General features: G+C 41.7%; 1 protein-coding gene across 5 annotated transcripts in view; it reads left to right on the forward strand.

Annotated features, from left to right (window-relative positions):
- Positions 1-14,990, forward strand: part of lpp (LIM domain containing preferred translocation partner in lipoma) — a 148,059-nt gene extending 133,069 nt beyond the window's left edge. For all 5 annotated transcript variants that reach the window (XM_030433322.1, XM_030433323.1, XM_030433321.1 and 2 more), the window contains 3 exons: positions 4,649-4,827; positions 7,402-7,522; positions 9,106-14,990. In XM_030433322.1, coding sequence (XP_030289182.1) covers positions 4,649-4,827; positions 7,402-7,522; positions 9,106-9,234 — 429 coding nt within the window. In that variant the 3' untranslated portion in view covers positions 9,235-14,990. The remainder of the gene's footprint in view (positions 1-4,648; positions 4,828-7,401; positions 7,523-9,105) is intronic.
- The last annotated feature ends 3,751 nt before the right edge of the window (positions 14,991-18,741 follow it).

Genomic DNA, 18,741 nt, shown 5'->3' on the forward strand with positions numbered 1-18,741 from the left:
CTGAAATAAGAACCACCTGTTTGAAACCAAAAGCTGATGTTATTGTTAATACTGTCACAGCAGTGTATCATCACAGGGGTAAGTGCTGCTTTTCTTGCGAGAGGAAGTGAAGAAATAGAATTCACAGTTAGTTAATCTGGATGAACATGTATATATGTTAAGCGCTCGAAGATCAAATCATCATTAAAGCATATGTCACGCTAGATGTTTTGGCTGAATGTTGCATTACATTCTCAACATGATGACGTCAGTCTAACATTTAATCAGATGGTCAGAACGAGTCATTATGTAACCGTGTGTGCAAGCAGGCACGCACGCACAGTCAGCTGGATGAGAAGATTGATATCAGATATCCACAGCCAGCAGGTTGTCAGGCAGTGGAGAGTCCAGGAAGTCACTGACACGGCCAAGAAGTTCAAGATTCAGGATTAATTTAAAAGTCAATATCTAAAAACTATCATAATTAAATGTATTTTTGTAATCACCTAAGAACAAAACAAACAAAAAACAAAAATACATGAACTTATGAATAATAATCAAGTCACAAAAATACATTATTCATGGTGGAGTGTAAGAGGAAAGAAGCTGCTCTGTAGTCTGGTGCTACTGTATATTTTGTCAGATGGCAGCAGGGTGAACAGACTGTGGCTGGGTGGGTGTTGTCATCTACTATCCTTTGGGCTCTGTGCAGACTTCACAGATGTCACTGAGGCTCCGTAGATGTTCTTGGTGGTTTTAATCAGCCGCTGTAGAGCCTTCCTGTCCTGGGCCGCGCTCAACCTTTTGTTTGTTTGTGATGTTTCCAGATAATCTACTGCCGACGCTTCATACGTAGCACACAGGACAACCCCCCGGGAAAATACCTTGTCCCTGTTGACAATAATTAGAAAAAGGTGGTTTTGTAGATGTTAGAAGTTTTCTGAGCGTCACAAACGATTGCTCAATGTTCAATTCCCTAAAGCTGTAGTGTACGGTGTTGCATTTTATTTTTGTTGACCCATGCAGTTTGTGACTTTCTCACGTTCTCCATAGTATCACCTCACTATGAATCACAGTTCCTTCAGCTCTGTTATTTCACACTTCTTCTTGCTTCTCTTATTGTAAAACACTTCCTGTTCAAAAAAAAAAAAAAAATTAGAGGCTCGAGCGCATAATTCTGTACTTGTTGGCAAAATAATTTCTTAATTAAAACATTTCTCTTTGTTCTTCTTGATCGACCCATATTAAGCAAATAAAAGGGAGAGGGGCTGCTTGTCAAGGTTTATTAAGTCAGCAGACACCTTCCCTCAGGAAGCAGGAGGGTCAGTGGTTTGACTCATAGTTCACGACCAAGTCAGTATATCTTATCCGCTGCAGAGGAAACCAGACGCAGCAGCAGCGGCACTCAGACCTTTTCTTTCCAACAAGCGTTCTTGTGTGAGCCTCCTTTTTGGAGGGTGTAGTTCACACAGCGTGGCCTGGCACCGACCGGCACATTCTGCACTCTGAGTTCTGCGTGCCAGGTCATAAATTGCATGCAGTGTCACTGAAATGCAGCCCGACGTGACCATTTGAAAAAAATAAAAACAACAAGATAGGTGTGAAAATGGAGAAATGGCGGACAGCCTCAACTTCCATCGGCAAATGTGGAAAACACGTCTTTGTTCCAACTTGTTTTGTTTCGTAATTTACCTGTAGCTCCGCATGAAAGTACAAACCACAGACAGAATTAATTGTGATATTTTAATTGGGGCTGAATCCTTGACCCCCTGAGTGTGTGAAGCAGTGATGCAAACTTTAGTATTAGTTTATATTCTGTGGTTACAAACACATTTAATATAACGTTTGGCATAAAGCAGCAGATACACAGCTTCTAAACTGTGAAGATGTCTGACAGTACATTACAGTTAACTGAAAAGAAAATTCAATGAAGGACACCATGGGCTTTGAAACTAACCCATTAATTGAGAAAATAATCTGCAAATGGATCGAAAAGCTGTTGAGGAGAAGTGAAGCACAGTCGTTATTTTTCTGGAATATATTTTCTTCTACTCACTGATTCAGTCGTAAAGTAATGTGATCCAATGAAGTTGCAAATTACAAGCTGATTTACTAGAGAAAGGAATGAAATCAAAGCCCACCTTTAACATTTTTTAGATAAGAGACTCAGTATCTACGTCCCTGCCTATGTGTCTCATGTTCAGAGTGCAGCACGTGGGACCTCTTAACTCCGTTACATGCTTTGTTTGCCATCACACTCATCATTCCAGCTGCGTCAAACGCCGTCCTGGAGCCCCGTTGCGAGATAGCGGAGGAAGCCGGGCCGGACCTCGCTGGCATCGGCTGTGTTTGGTGTGAGGCCGTGATCGCACTTTGGAGCAAAAAGGAAACGGCTCACAATGAGGGAAAAGGGGCCACAATTGACTTTAACGCACTCCACTCACCCCTCAGTTCAGCGCGAGGCTGTCTGACCTAAATTCACTTTACCTCATCTGCCTAGACATTTGTTTAGCCTTCTGGGCAAACACTTAGAGAAATGTATGAGGGAGAGGAGGGGGAAAAAAAGAATACATATGCTTGAATACATCACATTTAGTCAGGGGAAAAGCAAAACCCGGACATCTGCAGACATATACAGCCCTCTAGTGGCAAACTGCAAAGGACCTGGAAGATCTGCCAGAGAGGGCACGAAGTGATTTATGCAGAATTTCCCTAAAACCATCTGTGGAGGTTGAACCCAAACACGGGGCAAAACTCGTGTAAATGCTCTTGTTTCCACCCACATTCGTGTAACAGGCCTAATTAATGTTACCTAATGCCAAATAAAAGAAGTCACGGGTGAATACAAAAAACAACGGCGGAAGAGCAGAGTGAATGAATTGAGGTCATAGAATCTTACCATCAGAGAGAAAGAGAGAAAATTTTGTCTTTTGAGTACTGTACTCATTACAATGGCCCGGAGGAACTGTGTGCCGTGAAATCATATGCTCTAGTTAAGCTAAACAAGGGCAAGGTATTCCCACATGAAGGGCAGATGAGAATAAGTAAGTGGAAATGCAGACAGATGAGTAAGAGTTGAGGACGGTTGAGTGCTGTTTGGCCCCAGCATCTTACTCACATTCTCAGGTTGCAAATATATTCTCCCTCCCTCTCTCTCCCTCTCTCTCCCTCTCTACCTCTACCTCGCTCGGTCTCCGTGTGCGTGTGTGAGGCAAACCTCAAGGGCTCAGCGCAGCGAGCTCATTAAAGGCTTCATTCCACTTCCAGGATCGAGCAGGATTGCAATATGGACATTGTTTATACACAAATGTTGCCCTGGGAATAATGTTTATTTCTATTACCGTCTTGGAGGGGGAAAAAAAATAAAAGACAAATAAGAACGCGGAGCTTGTCTGCACACATTGCTTTTCATGAAATAATGCCTCTCCAGGAGTGCTTTGAAGAAATGGCTATTTTTCAAACCAGCACTTCACAGCCTCCAGTCGTACATCAGCAGCTCTCATCTCATGCCCTCTTACCCTCCAGTGACACATGATCGTGTTGTGAGGAGACCTGACAAGCAAAAGTCAGGCGCCGTCCTCACAGAATCATATCAGGAACACTTCTACATTGTACTTTCAATGAACCTCATCCCGTCAAAGCCGCTCTGCTCATTAGCATATAGACTATAAATGTCACTGCACGTGCTCCGCTGCCGGACGGGGGACGGTTGGGAGTTTACCTCGGCCGAGCGGTCACAGAAGTGTCATTTTAAGCGGCAGGGCCCCGGCGGTGTGTCTGGGAGGCAGCGGATGACGCAGCGCAGTGTTGCTACACACCCCGAGCTGTGTTTGGAAACACTGAGGCAGCTTGCTACTACAGTGGGAGCCAATGGGAACAGCTGAACCGTGCACTCTTTAGCCCAGCCAAGCGTAGGGAAAGGGGGGGAACAGAGAGAGAGAGAGAGAGAGAGAGACAGAGATCCAGGAAATGCCTGAGCGAGAGGCAGCAACAGCAGCGCGGCCCATCAGCTCACACACAGCCACATCAGGCCGCACATTGATCACCCTCACATGATATATCCATCCCCCCGTAATTGCATTGCTGTTTAGAGAGGCAGTCGTTATTTATGAAATATTGAAATAACAAATGGCGTCTCCCGGCAGATATTAAGAAGAGAGATGCCACAGATAAGTCAGAGGCAGGCGGCTGCCACGTCCCCCCGCGGGCCGCTTGCCCAGTCGCCTGGCTGCAGAAAACCTGCAGTCATCACAAAGTGGAAATATTTACTGCTCACACTCTTGCATATGGGAGGATGAAGTGTGGGTGAGGGCAGCTGAAAAATGACTGTGTTTGTGTTTCGAGAGGAGTGCTAATCAGATTCCTGCAGCTTCTGTGGCATCCGAGAACAGCCGAGCTAAAGGTCCCGAGTGTGGATTTATAACGGGAGCCGGGCCACCTGAAGTGTAACAGTGGCAACAGGAAGTTAAAAAATGAAAACTGAAGGAGATGCATAAAAAAAAACTTCTAAATGTGTCGTGCTGGTTAAAATTTGTTAGCAGACAAGTGCTAATTGTAAACAAGTGCTCAAAGGGCCTTTGGAAATGAATCATCAGAATCACTAAATTCATCATCAGATCGGTTGTGTAATCATGTGGGCGTCTGTGGGTTTGTGTGTTTGTGTCTGCAGAACACCCTTGAGACCTGCACCATCTGCAGTCAGCCCATCATGGAGCGCATCCTGCGGGCTACAGGGAAAGCCTACCACCCTCACTGCTTCACCTGCGTGGTGTGCCACCGCAGCCTGGACGGCATCCCTTTCACCGTGGACGCTTCCAACCACATCCACTGCATCGAGGACTTCCACAAGTATGTAGATTGGCTTTTCGTCACATTTAGGAGTAAATGTTTTGTTGTATCAACAGTGGATTTAATGTATTTATGAGACTTGGGCTCGTAGTGACAAACACAAAGAACTAGAGTGAGACTCAGTAGAGCACATACCTCCACCAAGGTCCAACAGTCCCCATTAATTAAATCAAGCTCAGTAGAATTAGGCTCAGCGTCAACTCTCTCATACATAGCAGCAACCGAAATACACCTGATGTTTTCAATCAAAATCCATGCATTATTCCCTGAGAATCTACCAAAAACGTCCCATCTCGGAATGTTGTAAGAAGGTGTTAAAAGAATCCTGGAGCTGTCCCTTTTATCAGGGCTCGCACCAAAAGTAAATGGGCTCTATTCTGGGACGGGACCCATCCTCCATCCAAGTTTTGTGGAAGTCTGTCGAGCAGTTTTTGTCTTATCCTGCTGACAAACCAACACTCAACAGTTTCTCTCAGTCAATTTTAGCGTCTTCAAGCTTATTGTTTAGTTTTTTATGGTGTGCAACTTTAATTCTTTCATTCACATTCCTCATTCCAGACAGAAGAAACGGTTTTCAGCCAAAAAAAAAAGGCTCTGAACTGGATGTTACATGTGTAGCACCGAATTTCGAAAAGAGTTAGCTTCTCTCTGGTACACACTGTGGAGCATTTAGCAGCTAAAGGGTCAGATGCTTCCCAACACAGAGCTACAACCAGAGTTTTGTCAGGAGTAACATGTTTAATTTCCTTATTTTGTCTTATTTGCTGTAAACGGTATATCATAACTTGTTAGATAACTAAATCCAAAAAAGCGCCCTGATTTTGGTTTCTCAGTCATGACATCATAAAAAGTCTACAGCTCCACACAAAGCACACAATGTCTGACGTACTGTATACACAGTCACTGCAACTATCAACAATCGCTCCAATTTGTAAGCTATTGGTCCGACAATCCCAGTGTGATTAAAACCTTTTGAATAAACAAAGCACTTTGAATTAAAACTGTAAATTACTGTAAATGAAACAGTAAAAAAATTTACTGTAAATAGACATCTGTTTGCTAACACGTCAACATGTCATTGTTGTGTTCGCAGCTTGTTCCACTGCACCCAGAGGACTGAAATCAACTAATCAACTAATGCTGCTCTAAAACCCCCCACTGACCTCACAGATTCATCTTATTTAAGCCTAATCAATACGGGATCTCAGTTTTCATTTTCGGGAAGTAATGCAGGCGATGTCACAAGCTCTACCGTGTTATGAGTTGCAGCTGTAGCCATGAATTTAATAGTAAATTCCAGTCATTGTGTCACAATCAGGCGGTTGCATAACCACCACCTTACCAGAAATGTTCCTTTGCTCATTGACCAGAAGGGAAACAGAAGTAAACAGCTGGCTCTTGGTGTGAGTGCACAGCTCTTTGCTTTAGCTGCACTGGGCTGTTATTTAATTCCACATGACAAGTGTGACCTCAACAGTGCAGGCCTTTGTGTCGAGGAATAATCACGCCCAGGCCGGAGCCTTCTCTCTGGCTTATACTATATGCTGATGGTTCCCCCAAAGCCACACGCCCCCTTCACTTCCCAATTCCCAGGCGTTCAGTCAGTCTGTGTCCACTTGACCTTTAGTCACCTGAGAGGACCTGAAATTTCAGGCTGCTTTTCATATCCTCATTGTTCCTTTTGTTAGACAGACCTCTTCCTGCTTGCAGGCATCTCCAGAGTTACTGATCTGAAGGCGTGAAAGTGTTGCTGAGAGAGTCGGTTCTGATGTTTGTAAAAGCCCTACTATGTTTAGCATTTCCTCAAATATTCTATTTATATGAACTTTTTCAGAGAAGAGCAGATTTAGCTTGTCTTCAGTGGGCAATGAATAATTGAAGAAAGAAAATATGCCCAGGCTGCGCCAGACTTGGGGGCCGGGGTCACAAGATGAATCTGACGGGTCATGGAGAGATTAAAAGCAAACATATATATATTAATTGTTATTAATTATTAATGTTCTGCAAATGAATGTGTTTTTTCAAATGTCTGATTATTTTTGAATACTTTTGATTTGTTCATTGTGAATTACTAAATCATTTGTCCTTCTTAGATCTAAAAATGGAGAAAAAAAACACTTCTGTAGTTGAACAGCGTATCACTAGAATAGCCTAACCGCTAACTGCTGCTAACTTCAACTGCCGTTGCTAGCAGTTCTATTACTGAGCCCTTTGCTGGAGCTTTGCTTTTGCTGCAAAAGGCTGATAAGCGTCGCTGAGACGTTACGTGCCCGGCTTAAAGAGAAGTAACGTGTCACATTGTCAAAGAGCCAAAGTGTTTGGTAGACTTGAAGGTCCGTCTGGTTTAAACACGTCACTTCAGCCTCTGGTGGGAATATTACACAATTTTCTGTCGTTTGATAAAATTGAGGATTAAACGATTTCTCAAGAAAGCTACAGGGTGATGAAACGATAATGAAAAGCCTTGTTTGGTGTAGCCCTACTTGGGTGTAAACGCTCTTAAAAAACCATCAAAGCGTCACTGTTTCCTACTGTTACGAGCTTATTTCTGTTATTTCTGCCTTTCTGTCACAGGAAGTTCGCCCCACGCTGCTGTGTGTGCTCTGAGCCTATAATGCCGGCACCGGGCCAGGAGGAGACCGTCCGTATTGTGGCCCTGGACCGTGACTTCCACGTGCAGTGTTACCGCTGTGAGGTACTGTATGTTCTCTGAGTTTTCTGGTATGTGAACTCCCTATAATTAGCAGCGGTAGCTGTGTGCCACCAGGCACAGCTCCAGATGACGGTCTATGTATACTGCATGAAGGTATAAGACACAACGTATACACCAGAGTCACCTTTTCATCCAGACGACTGAATCATCCCACTCTTACCTGCCTGGAAATAGCTTTCCACATCTCCTCTGCAAAGTTCACGGACTTGCATAGTAACCAATCTGTCAGCCGCCGCTCACCGGCTGATAAGCGACGCCGAGACATTACGTGCCCGGCTAAAAGAGAAGTAACGTGTCACATTGTCAAAGAGCCACGCCACTGTGAGTACACAGAGCGTTTGGCTGGCATAAAGGTCAAAGGAAAGCAAAGCAGATTAGTTCAGCTGAAGGGGCTCAACAAGAGAAGAATTTTGTCACCAGGGAGACACGAGTCGTATTTCTGTGTGTGTGTGTGTGTGTGCGTGTGCGTGTGTGTGTGTGGAGAGAGGGTGAGACAGAGATGTAAAGAGTGTAACCAAGTGTCAAAGACAATGACAAAATAATGCCAAAGCGAGTGTTTGTGAGGTTGTTACTGTGAATAGAGTGTAGACTGTCTGACAGAAGATCTTTGTCAGGTGTTATCAGAAATAATCAACACAGAAAAATCTCAAGAAATATGTACAGACATTTTTTTTCCCCCACGCATATTTTCCTAAATATGCTGGAGGCGATACTGGGTGTGTCTGAGAGAAGATTATATGTTGAGTCTAGAACATCAAATGATTCAATAAAATGTAATACTGGTATCACATAATTTATGCTCAAAAAGGAAATACAGTTGTACTTGCAGTTTCTTCAGCTTAATGCTAACATCAGCATGCTAACATATTCATAATGATGAAAATAACATGCTAGCATGCTTCTCAAGGCATGTCCCCGTTAAGTTTGTTTTAATCCTGTTCCTAATCTGAGTCCAAATCATTGTAAAGGTCAGTTCAGATCACATTTGGATTGAACAAAATTGCTCTCATGGTTAAAAAATCATACTTTACTCGTACAAAAATGATTTAAATACAAAACACAACTGCTGACTAGCAAAAATCCAAAATTGCCAGTGAAATGAACAAAAACAAACAAAAAGAAAGACAAGTCGGGGACATCAACAAATCCCCTCCTCAGAGAGACAGGAAAAAAGATTCTCATCTTAAAATCTGTAACAGTCGACTTTTATAATGACATTTAAAAGAATTGTTTGTTCCAACTATTAACACTCCAAAGAGGAAGCTAGAAACATTTTTACCCTTGGGTGTTGAGACAATGAGCTCTTTTGTCTGACTGCTGCCCAGTATGAACCAGTTGCTGCCCCTCCAGACTCACCAGCTGGTACAAAACCAAAACAGTGGCTTCAGCCTCACAGGCGCTCTGCAGCGAGCCTCCTGTAGCCTGACACGGGCTGAGTTTATAAACAGCAGTAAATGTTTCATTTAGGGTGTGAGCGCAGCGAGCGTATGACTGTGCCTGATCGGTGAGCGTGGCTAATGACTCCGTTTGTGTTTGTGGACTAACAGAGTATCTGTGTCCTGCAGGACTGTGGCTCTCTGCTCTCAGAGGGGGATAACCAGGGCTGCTACCCTCTGGACGGACACGTCCTCTGCAAAAACTGTAACACCAGCCGCATCCAGGCCCTTACCGCCAAGGCCACCACTGACCTCTGAGCGACCCGCCGCCCGGTCACCTCCACTGTGATAACCCAACGCTCGCTCGCTCTCTCTCCCTCTCTGTCTTTCTGTCTCTTCCTCTCTCTTTCTTTTCTCTTTCTCTTTCTCTCGCAGACGTACAGAGCCACACAAGCTTGCATTCCTCAGCATATGCATATGTATCCCTCTATATATATTCACTTTCAGTAGCAAGAAATAGCATCACGTGTTCACCTGCGTACACACATGTATCTATTGACTCGGTACAATCACAGCAGAAGAGGCTGTGTGTTTATTTTTTACTGTGTTATTCTTAAAGTAGCGGTTTAAGGTTTTGGGAAATACACTTACACACTTTCTTGCTGAGTAACATCTGAAGATTGGTGTCTTATTTAAAGTCTTTAGCTGAGTGTTACCTTAGCAGAGCATAATAATTGGAAACAGCCCAAGATTTAAAGGTGCAGTATGTAAGAATTAGCCGCCTGTTGAAATGAACAAAAAGAGGGCAGCATAACACCAGAGTACTGCTGACTGCTGCTCATTGCAGCTGCTGTTAGCTAGTTAGCTCAGTTAGCCGAGCAGCTAGTGGTCCTCTTAGTTGACTGGAGTCTGCCCGGTCTGGGAGCTCTGGGAATATTGGTGCTGACACTGCTAGCAAAAGAGACTTGGGTGCTGGTGCTAGCTCCAATAGGTGTCTCATCCCAGAACATAGACGCCTCTTACATATTGCACCTTTGAAAAAACAAATAGATCAAAATTTAAAAAGCACCTAACTTTGTAGCTCGGTAAGCTTTAGGGCCAGTCTCGCTGTTTCCAGTCTTCATGCTAAGCTAAGCTGAAAATGTAGCCTTCTATTGACTGTGCAGGTATATGAATAGCACCTATAGTCCAATGTTACTCTTAACAAGAAAGTAAATACACCAGTAATCCTAAAATGTCAACCTGTTGCTTCAAATCTCTCCAAATCCACCAGTTAACAGTCGCAATATACATCATCACTCAGTGTTATTATCTCATATTTTCATTATCTTAGACGGGCATGTTCTAGTCAGGATGCACGTTGCCCGATTATTTCTGTCTAACTGGTTCTTGTGATCTAAGATGGAGTCTGACTCTAGCAAAACATGCAAAGTGACACATCTGCCCTGCAGGTGAATCCATCATGGGCGGTTGTGTGTTTGACTCTAGCTTCAGCAATATTTACACTAGATTAACCACGAGCGTACAGTATGTCGGTCAGAGCGTTTTATTCTTTAGTGTTTATTACAGTGCAAATCCACACATGGTACACAAATAGGGAAACAATTACACACTGAGGGTCTTTATTGCAAAACAGTTCTGCTTCACTGCACACCAAAGAATTGAATTGAATCTTGCCATAATTACTCTGTACTTGTTGTGTATGCAACTATATAAAACACAACATCGTATAGACCGCAGGAATCACGAGTAGTCGCTCTCGGTGACAAAGACACAATCCTCAGTAGGCAGCTTTCCAATGCAATTCCTATTGAACACACATTTTCTTCTTCTTTTCCAAATCGAATTTGCTTTTATTTACACAAAAGATCATTTTGTTTGCCTGAACAGTGCAATCACGGCATTCCATTTATAAAGATACAGTCGTATATTGGAGTTTAATTATATAGTTTTTGAGCAGATAATTATGTAACTTTTTCTCTCATTTACAATGACATAGACTAGATTAGTGGTTGTAGTGTACGCAGTCTGCTAAAGATAACAGATTTGAGATGGCTATGCAATTTTTAATGTTAATTGCATCGACACTTTATAATAAATTTTTATGAATAAGGAAATATTTTACCTGTACAGATTCAAGCATAAGTGTCCTTATGGTGATCCTCTAATCAAAACTATGCTGTTGGTACTGTGTGACTGTGTGTGTGTCACTGTGCTGTTTGTCAGTATTGATTGTACCATTGACGCTTGTCTTTTATATTGTTTGTTTAAAGATGATGGGCTAAGAAGGGACCGTGAGAGTTTTCCCCAAAATGACTGATTTTATTATTTGTTCCATCCAAGAGTCACTGACCAGTAGATTTAATGGTTACTTTGACATAGTTAGTAGAGCAACACAAGGTTGTTTAGCTTTAGGTACCCTGTGGAGTTTTTGATCACTTGAGCACTGTGGACTAATGTTTATGAGCAGGTCCATAGTTTGTTTGAATTTTGCACACACACACTACTGTATATGCAGAGACAGGGCCAAAGTAGATAGTATTAGAACCTCTGTATGACGTGATTGTTAGCATATCGTGTTATGTCAATCGATCGACTACAAAGAGACACAAAATGAATACAAAGAAACACAGCGACAAAAAGATGCAAAACTACCTTTTGTGTCTCTTTCAGTCTGGGGCTCTTGCTCCTCTTGCATGTCTGTGTTTAAGACCCGTTGTCTCATAAGCACGTCGTTGACTTGATCCACATTTTCCGCAGCTGGTTTCCTGCTGACCAACAGTTGGTGGCAGTAACACGCAAAGAAGTGTCGCAATGTAGAAAGAACAAACACTACGAACTAGCAAATATGGGTGTAAACAGTTAAATGGTTTTTCGTACACAAACCATCCATTTTGCAAATTGATTTCTTCAAAGAAAACTTCACAGGGTACCTTTTTAAAAGTACGGGATTAGTTTGTCTATTTATTAGCTGGATTGGTTTACAGTCATCCACAGATGAGAGTATTCCCCCGAGCATGTGGATGGATATATTATGAACAAAGAGAGAAGCGTCTTTACTTCTCTGTGCTGTTATCTTCACGCGTTAAGAAGTGGTGTTTAGTGCCATATCGATATTAGAAAACAAAAACCTCTCTTTATTCAGTATCTACTGTAATCAGTACGCCTGGTTACATCAGAGTCGTTGTGATCAAGTTGACCGTGGCATTGTTTTAACCAGGGGGACACGTTGTGAATAACTGTGCTGATAAGCCTATTAATGATCACTGAATAGTAATTTCACGTCAGGAGACTGAAATGTGAAGCCAACTGTTTGTGTTCCCCAAAATGTACATTCATTTCAAGCATCTTTCATTGTTATCAGTTATATAAAATAAGAAATGTATATGCACCGTATCACACCAGCTACATTTGGTCCATACTTGGATTCATAGCTTTGATCGTGTCACTCAGTCAGCCATCTGATCAACGCTGGTTGTCAGGCAACGGAGGACAAAAAAATATACGCTATGTATCATTATGCCACATGTGTTGCTAGGTTTCAGCTCAAACGGATGTTGCTAAGTTAGTAGTTTAATTTAAGTAAACGTCTCCTGGAGGCTGCCTCTTAAAGGTCAGTTTGAGCTCTCTGACCTGCCGCGATGGTGAGACAGCCAAATCTCACATCTGGTGACGAGAAAAGAAATGAGGATTTTCAAAGGCAAACCAGGCAGAGACAAAAAAAAAAAAAACACAGCAGCAGATGATTTTAAGGAACAGTATCGGAACAAAAGTAGTACAGTGATGCTCATTTAAAATTCTAATTCAGGAACTTTTCATAGCCAACTGTCTCTAAAAACAAGGCAGCGTCTAAGCAGCTCAAAAAGTTAGTGAGTGGACCTTTGTGCTTTTGGTTTTCTTCAATAGTTTTCAAGTTTTTCTGAAGCCAGAACGGTATACATTATTCAGCTCTGCCTCTGGTTCTAACTCCACAGGAAAACATGTCATTGCAATATTGTAGCAACATGAAGTCGGACCGTTCGCTGTGCTTTCAGGCATTCACATGACCACAGTTGAATCATTCTCTTGTTGTGTTTAATTAGTGACAGTGTGAGGAAGAATACAGTAATTAGGAGCTACAAACATCAACATCTGTGTAAAAAAAAAAAAAATACAGTTCACAACATTGCAGAAAGTTTGATTTTGTCACTGCTGTCAAATCAGAAACCAGTGTAACCTACAGTACAATACTGACATCAATTAGAATTGTTGTTGAAAGCACATGTTGGAGAAGATGCTCCAGTGTTAAAATGATACGCAGTTGATAAAAAAACAAACTATTCTGTGTTATAACTTTGACCATTTTTAAAGGTGCAATATGCAAGAATTTATTTTTTTGCACACTCAGAAAAAAAGAGGTCTGTGTACTGTTGTAGAGATATCAAGCTTTCTGAAGTTAGCATGCTAACCAGCTAGCCCCAAGTCTGAAAGCCTCTTCCTCAAAGCAGTCCAAAGCTCATGTGCTAGCAGGATATTGCACCTTTAACAATACACATGATGTAATGTAATTTTAAACTGCGGCAGATAATATCTTCATAACAATGTAACTAGAGTTACTCATGGTGACAAACCCACAGAGAATCCCTCACTTGACTCTGCAATTCCCTGCAGCTCTACTGAGCGTTTTTAGCATCCTTAAGCTGTTTATTTTGGTTTTACAATCCACAGGTTTACAGTCAGCTTTGTTTCTAATATTAATAACGAGCAGCTGTCTTCAGTGAAAAATATTTCCAAATATTTCCCTCAGGAGGTGTTTGAGACCAAAGGCAGAGCTAATTGTATTAGATATATATATATATAATGTTGGACTAATGTTTGTTTTGTTAAAATACACTCCTATCAATTTAATAAGGTGATAATGTGTTTTGTTGTGCTGCCCACAAGTGACTAAAAATATAATTCATGCAGTTATAAAGGTAAATGTAGAAGAATTGGCCATCAAATTCATACGCAACACAAACAGGGGCGGCATATCACCAGAGTGACCACCAGCTGCTGCTCACTGACGCTGCCGTTAGCTAATTGGCTCAGTTAGCAGTGCAGCTAGCAGTCCAGAGCTCAGGGAACTGGGGAGTATTGGTGTTGATGTGCTAGAACAGACACTTTGGACCGGGACGGGATTGGGCTGGCTGGTTAGCACACTTTTTTAATATCTATCTCTCTTACACAATCCGTACAGTATATGTCACAACATCAACATTTCTCACTTCTGCGCATTCTGAGATTTCATGTTTTCAATTAAATTCTTACACGTAGCACCTTTTTAAAGCAGATTTCTTTAAACAGAAAATAAAACTGCATTGTAAATGAGTCTGCAAACTGCTCAGTAAAAAGTAAAACATTCCACTCGTACCGATTTTATATTTTTACAAATTTTAAATGAAATATTTCAAAAATGTTACCGTTGGCTTATTAGCACATGTTTTGAACAAAGCGTCCTCTGGTCTGGTCCACGAGCACAGAGTCAAACCTCGGCTCTGTGTTGTCAATGTGCCTTTAAAACTGTATTAAACTCTCTTGTATATCTGGACGGACAGTCTGTCGACACTTCACACATCTTTGTGGGAGCACATCTGACACGAAGCTTCTCCAAAAGATTCATGCTACCATTGAGTATAAAGAAAAATACCCTTTAATGATTTTTTTATTTGTTCAGTGTATTTGTTGTGTCTACTGTCTTTGTTCTACCCGTGTTTGTTAAAAGTGCCCTTGACTCAGTGGTATTGACTCACTACACTGTTGCTTTGTGTTTCATAGTGCGCCGCGCCGTTCTCAAAGACTTAGCCGTGTTTACTTAGCAAAGTAAATAAAGAAGATCCCCTTTGTTTGGGCTCCGCTCCGAATCCATACAGTAGATGTTTCCATCAGGCGCGGTGCTCAACGCTGAGTCTTAAATGGTGTTGAGCGTGAAACTCGCCTTAAAGAGCTTGACCCTCTGTTGTTAAATAAAGCATCTGATCTGTTCTTGATCTTTGAAAGGGCATGTAGTCAACTGTTGTTGTTTTTCTCTCTTCAATAAAAGCTTTGCAATAGCATCACGTCTGCGTGTCTTTGTTTGCTTTTAGCGGGGATGAGAGAGAGTGCACTATAATATCTGTATCTGCTCAGCCAACCAAATCATCTATATCTGAATCTGTGTTAGGAAGTCCACTTATTATGAGCAAGTATGGACTTGTCGCATACTAATATTGGTAGTGGCAGGTTGTGAGTTTTAGACTTTTAATAGTCCCCTCCTGAGGTCAGATCCAGCTGAAACTCTCTCTCTCTCCAACTGTTTCTGTATATTTTACCCACTTCATCTCTTTCATTGTTAGCTGTCTGTGTTGTGTATGATGGAGGGAACAGGTGTGTAGACAGATCCTGCAACATGACAAGTTCAGCATTTTCACTTTATTAGACAGGAGACACAGACAGGTGAACAACCCCAACGAAAATACATGGTTGGGTTTAGATAACTAAAGTACTTGGTTAGGTTTAGATAACTAAAGTACTTGGTTAGGTTTAGGAAACTAAAGTACTTGGTTAGGTTTAGATAACTAAAGTACTTGGTTAGGTTTAGATAACTAAAGTACTTGGTTAGGTTTAGGAAACTAAAATAGTTGGTTAGGTTTCAGAGATAATATACTTGGCTAGGTTTAGGAAGCAATAATACTTTTTTAGGTTTCAAGAACTAAATTAGTTGGTTAGGTTAAGGTCACTAAAATACTTTGTTAGGTTTAGATAACTAAAGTACTTGGTTAGGTTTCAATAACTAAAGTACTTGTTAGGTTTCGATAACTAAAGTACTTGGTTAGGTTTCAATAACTAAAGTACTTGTTAGGTTTCAATAACTAAAGTACTTGGTTAGGTTAGATATCTAAAGTACTTGGTTAAGTTTAGATAACCAAAATACTTGGTTAGGTTTAGATAACTAAAGTACTCGTTAGGTTTCGATAACTAAAGTACTTGTTAGGTTTAGATAACCAAAATACTTGGTTAGGTTAAGGTAACTAAAATACTTGGTTAGGTTTAGATGACTAAAGTACTTGTTAGGTTTAGATATCTAAAGTACCTGGTTAGGTTTCGATAACTAAAGTACTTGTTAGGTTTCAATAACTAAAGTACTTGTTAGGTTTCAATAACTAAAGTACTTGGTTAGGTTTAGATATCTAAAGTACTTGGTTAAGTTTAGATAACCAAAATACTTGGTTAGGTTTAGATGACTAAAGTACTTGTTAGGTTTCGATAACTAAAGTACTTGTTAGGTTTCAATAACTAAAGCACTTGGTTAGGTTAGATATCTAAAGTACCTGGTTAAGTTTAGATAACCAAAATACTTGGTTAGGTTAAGATAACTAAAATACTTGGTTAGGTTTAGATAACTAAAGTACTCGTTAGGTTTCGATAACTAAAGTACTTGTTAGGTTTAGATAACCAAAATACTTGGTTAGGTTAAGATAACTAAAATACTTGGTTAGGTTTAGATAACTAAAGTACTCGTTAGGTTTCGATAACTAAAGTACTTGTTAGGTTTAGATAACCAAAATACTTGGTTAGGTTAAGATGACTAAAGTACTTGTTAGGTTTAGATGACTAAAGTACTTGTTAGGTTTCAATAACTAAAGTACTTGGTTAGGTTTAGAAATCTAAAGTACTTGGTTAAGTTTAGATAACTAAAATACTTGGTTAGGTTTAGATATATAAAGTACCTGGTTAGGTTTCGATAACTAAAGTACTTTGTTAGGTTAAGGTAACTAAAATACTACATTAAACCTGTGTTTGTCCTTATCCCTGTGTTTCTAAGCTATGACATTACAAAAATGTGACTGGTCAGTCTCGGTGATGGCCCTGGAGCAACGTTAGTTATGATGGTCCAGAAACGGCACCAGCTGTCCTCCCCTGAAACCTCCTGGTGACCTCCCGAGCAGTGTACCAATATAACCTGCGGCCACTTCGCTCTCTTCAGGAGTCGTTTAAAAGCCCTTCAGTGGCAGCGAACGCCTCGTGCTCACACAGCTCTCATTCATTCTCTTCCTGTCTCACGCTGTGAATCCCCGACCGCTCTTTAGACGAATTGGAATCACCTGCTTAATAGAAAACCTACCCTTGCAATAGTCTGTTGAGTGTACATCTGGGAGAGCGGTTTAATTACACAGAGATACAGCGTGCCGTCCTCTCTTCTTCTTTTTTTTTCTCGTCTCGTGGCCGCGATCAGCAAATGCACTCAGCTATGAAGTATGCTTACTGCTGGGATCAGCTTGATGGAGTTGTTAGAATAATTTAAAGACCTCCTGAAAGTTTTTATTTTTTTTTCAATTTTTTTGAACGTCGCCTCCCGAGACCCGCTTGATTTAATCCCTTTCCATTTGTCATCTTTAGTTGTGCACTGCGTATCAGCAGTAAGTCACTGAGCATTTCATTCCCTTCCTGCAGATTGCTAAATTGAAACGGCAATCAGAAATGTGAGAGCGGGGCGGAGAGATCTCTGCGGACAAAACCAGAAAAAAAAAAAAAAACAATATCATTTGAAATGTCAGACACAGAGGAGCGGAGGCAGCACAGGGGCGTGTTTTTCTTCTGGTCACTGAGAAGAAATGCATATTAGAGAGGCAAAAACAGAAATATTTATCCACGGCCGACTTGATGCTTACTGTAAATACAGTGGTTATATCATCGGTTAATGCTCTGCAGCCTCTGACGTGGACTGAGAACCATGACATGCTTCAGCCTCTTATGTCTCTGCTAGTATGAAGATTCCCAAATGGCAGCATCATGGAGATTTCCTCGTAATTTCTCCCTAAATATGCTAGAGGCGATACTGCGCGCATGTGTGCGTGCGTGCGTGTGTGTGTGCGTGCGTGCGTGCGCGTGCGTGTGTGTGTGTGTGTGTGTGTGTGTGTGCGTGCGTCTGCCTGCATGTTTGTGTGTCAGAGAGAGAGAGAGAGAGAACGCGAGCGAGCGAGCAGCCCTCCAGCAGTTTAGCCGAGGACTTGCTTTACTGCACATAAATCTGGTGTTTACAAACAAATTGATGAGTGATGGGCCCTCCAGCCAACATGATGTACCCTCCAATTTCTTCCTCTGCATAAAATTCCAGCGCCGAGTCTCCGGGGGCCTGCTTCGGCATTTTTTGAATGTCTTCTTCTAATACGCAGAATTATGGCTTGAATTATTTACCGGGAAGCCGAGACGAGCACGAGGGAGCAAAATGGGCCACTATCATGCATAATCTCGCGCACTCGGGTCTAAATGAAGCTGTCGTACGGTCAGATTTACATAACATTACAACGTGGGCCCGCATCGCAGCGCTCTGAGCTTATGTTATTAGCTTTAAAGTGAATTCCCACTGTGCATTTACATCAAGAGCATTGATTTTGGGCGTCCTTGACTTGGCTAGAGGCAGTGATGTAATCACTGAGTCAGTGTTGCTCTCGGTAGAACTTAGACAGATCACTGTGAGACACAAATCCGAGCCGTCCCAATGTGCACGTCGTATGAAACCATTATTACCGCCTGTTCGTGTTTCTGCAGCTGGCTGCGAGCATCCAGGGACTGGGCCAAGGTGCTCACAGAGTTCAAGGGTGTCGAGAACAAACTCTAATTCATTTAGAAAGAGAAATAATGTAACGTGGATGTGAAGCTTTAACAGACTTAAAGGGGCTCGATGTAGTCATGAGAAGATGTTCAAACAATAATAACGAGGTAATACTACAAAATCAGAAATGTTAATAAATAAACAGGCTGCTGTCGGAGGAAACACTGACCAGAACACTGCTTGAGCCTGGAAAGGTGGCAGGGTCCGCCGCA

The sequence above is a fragment of the Sparus aurata genome, chromosome 11 (genome assembly GCF_900880675.1).
Source record: "Sparus aurata chromosome 11, fSpaAur1.1, whole genome shotgun sequence".
In the NCBI taxonomy this organism is placed as follows: Eukaryota; Metazoa; Chordata; class Actinopteri; order Spariformes; family Sparidae; genus Sparus; species Sparus aurata.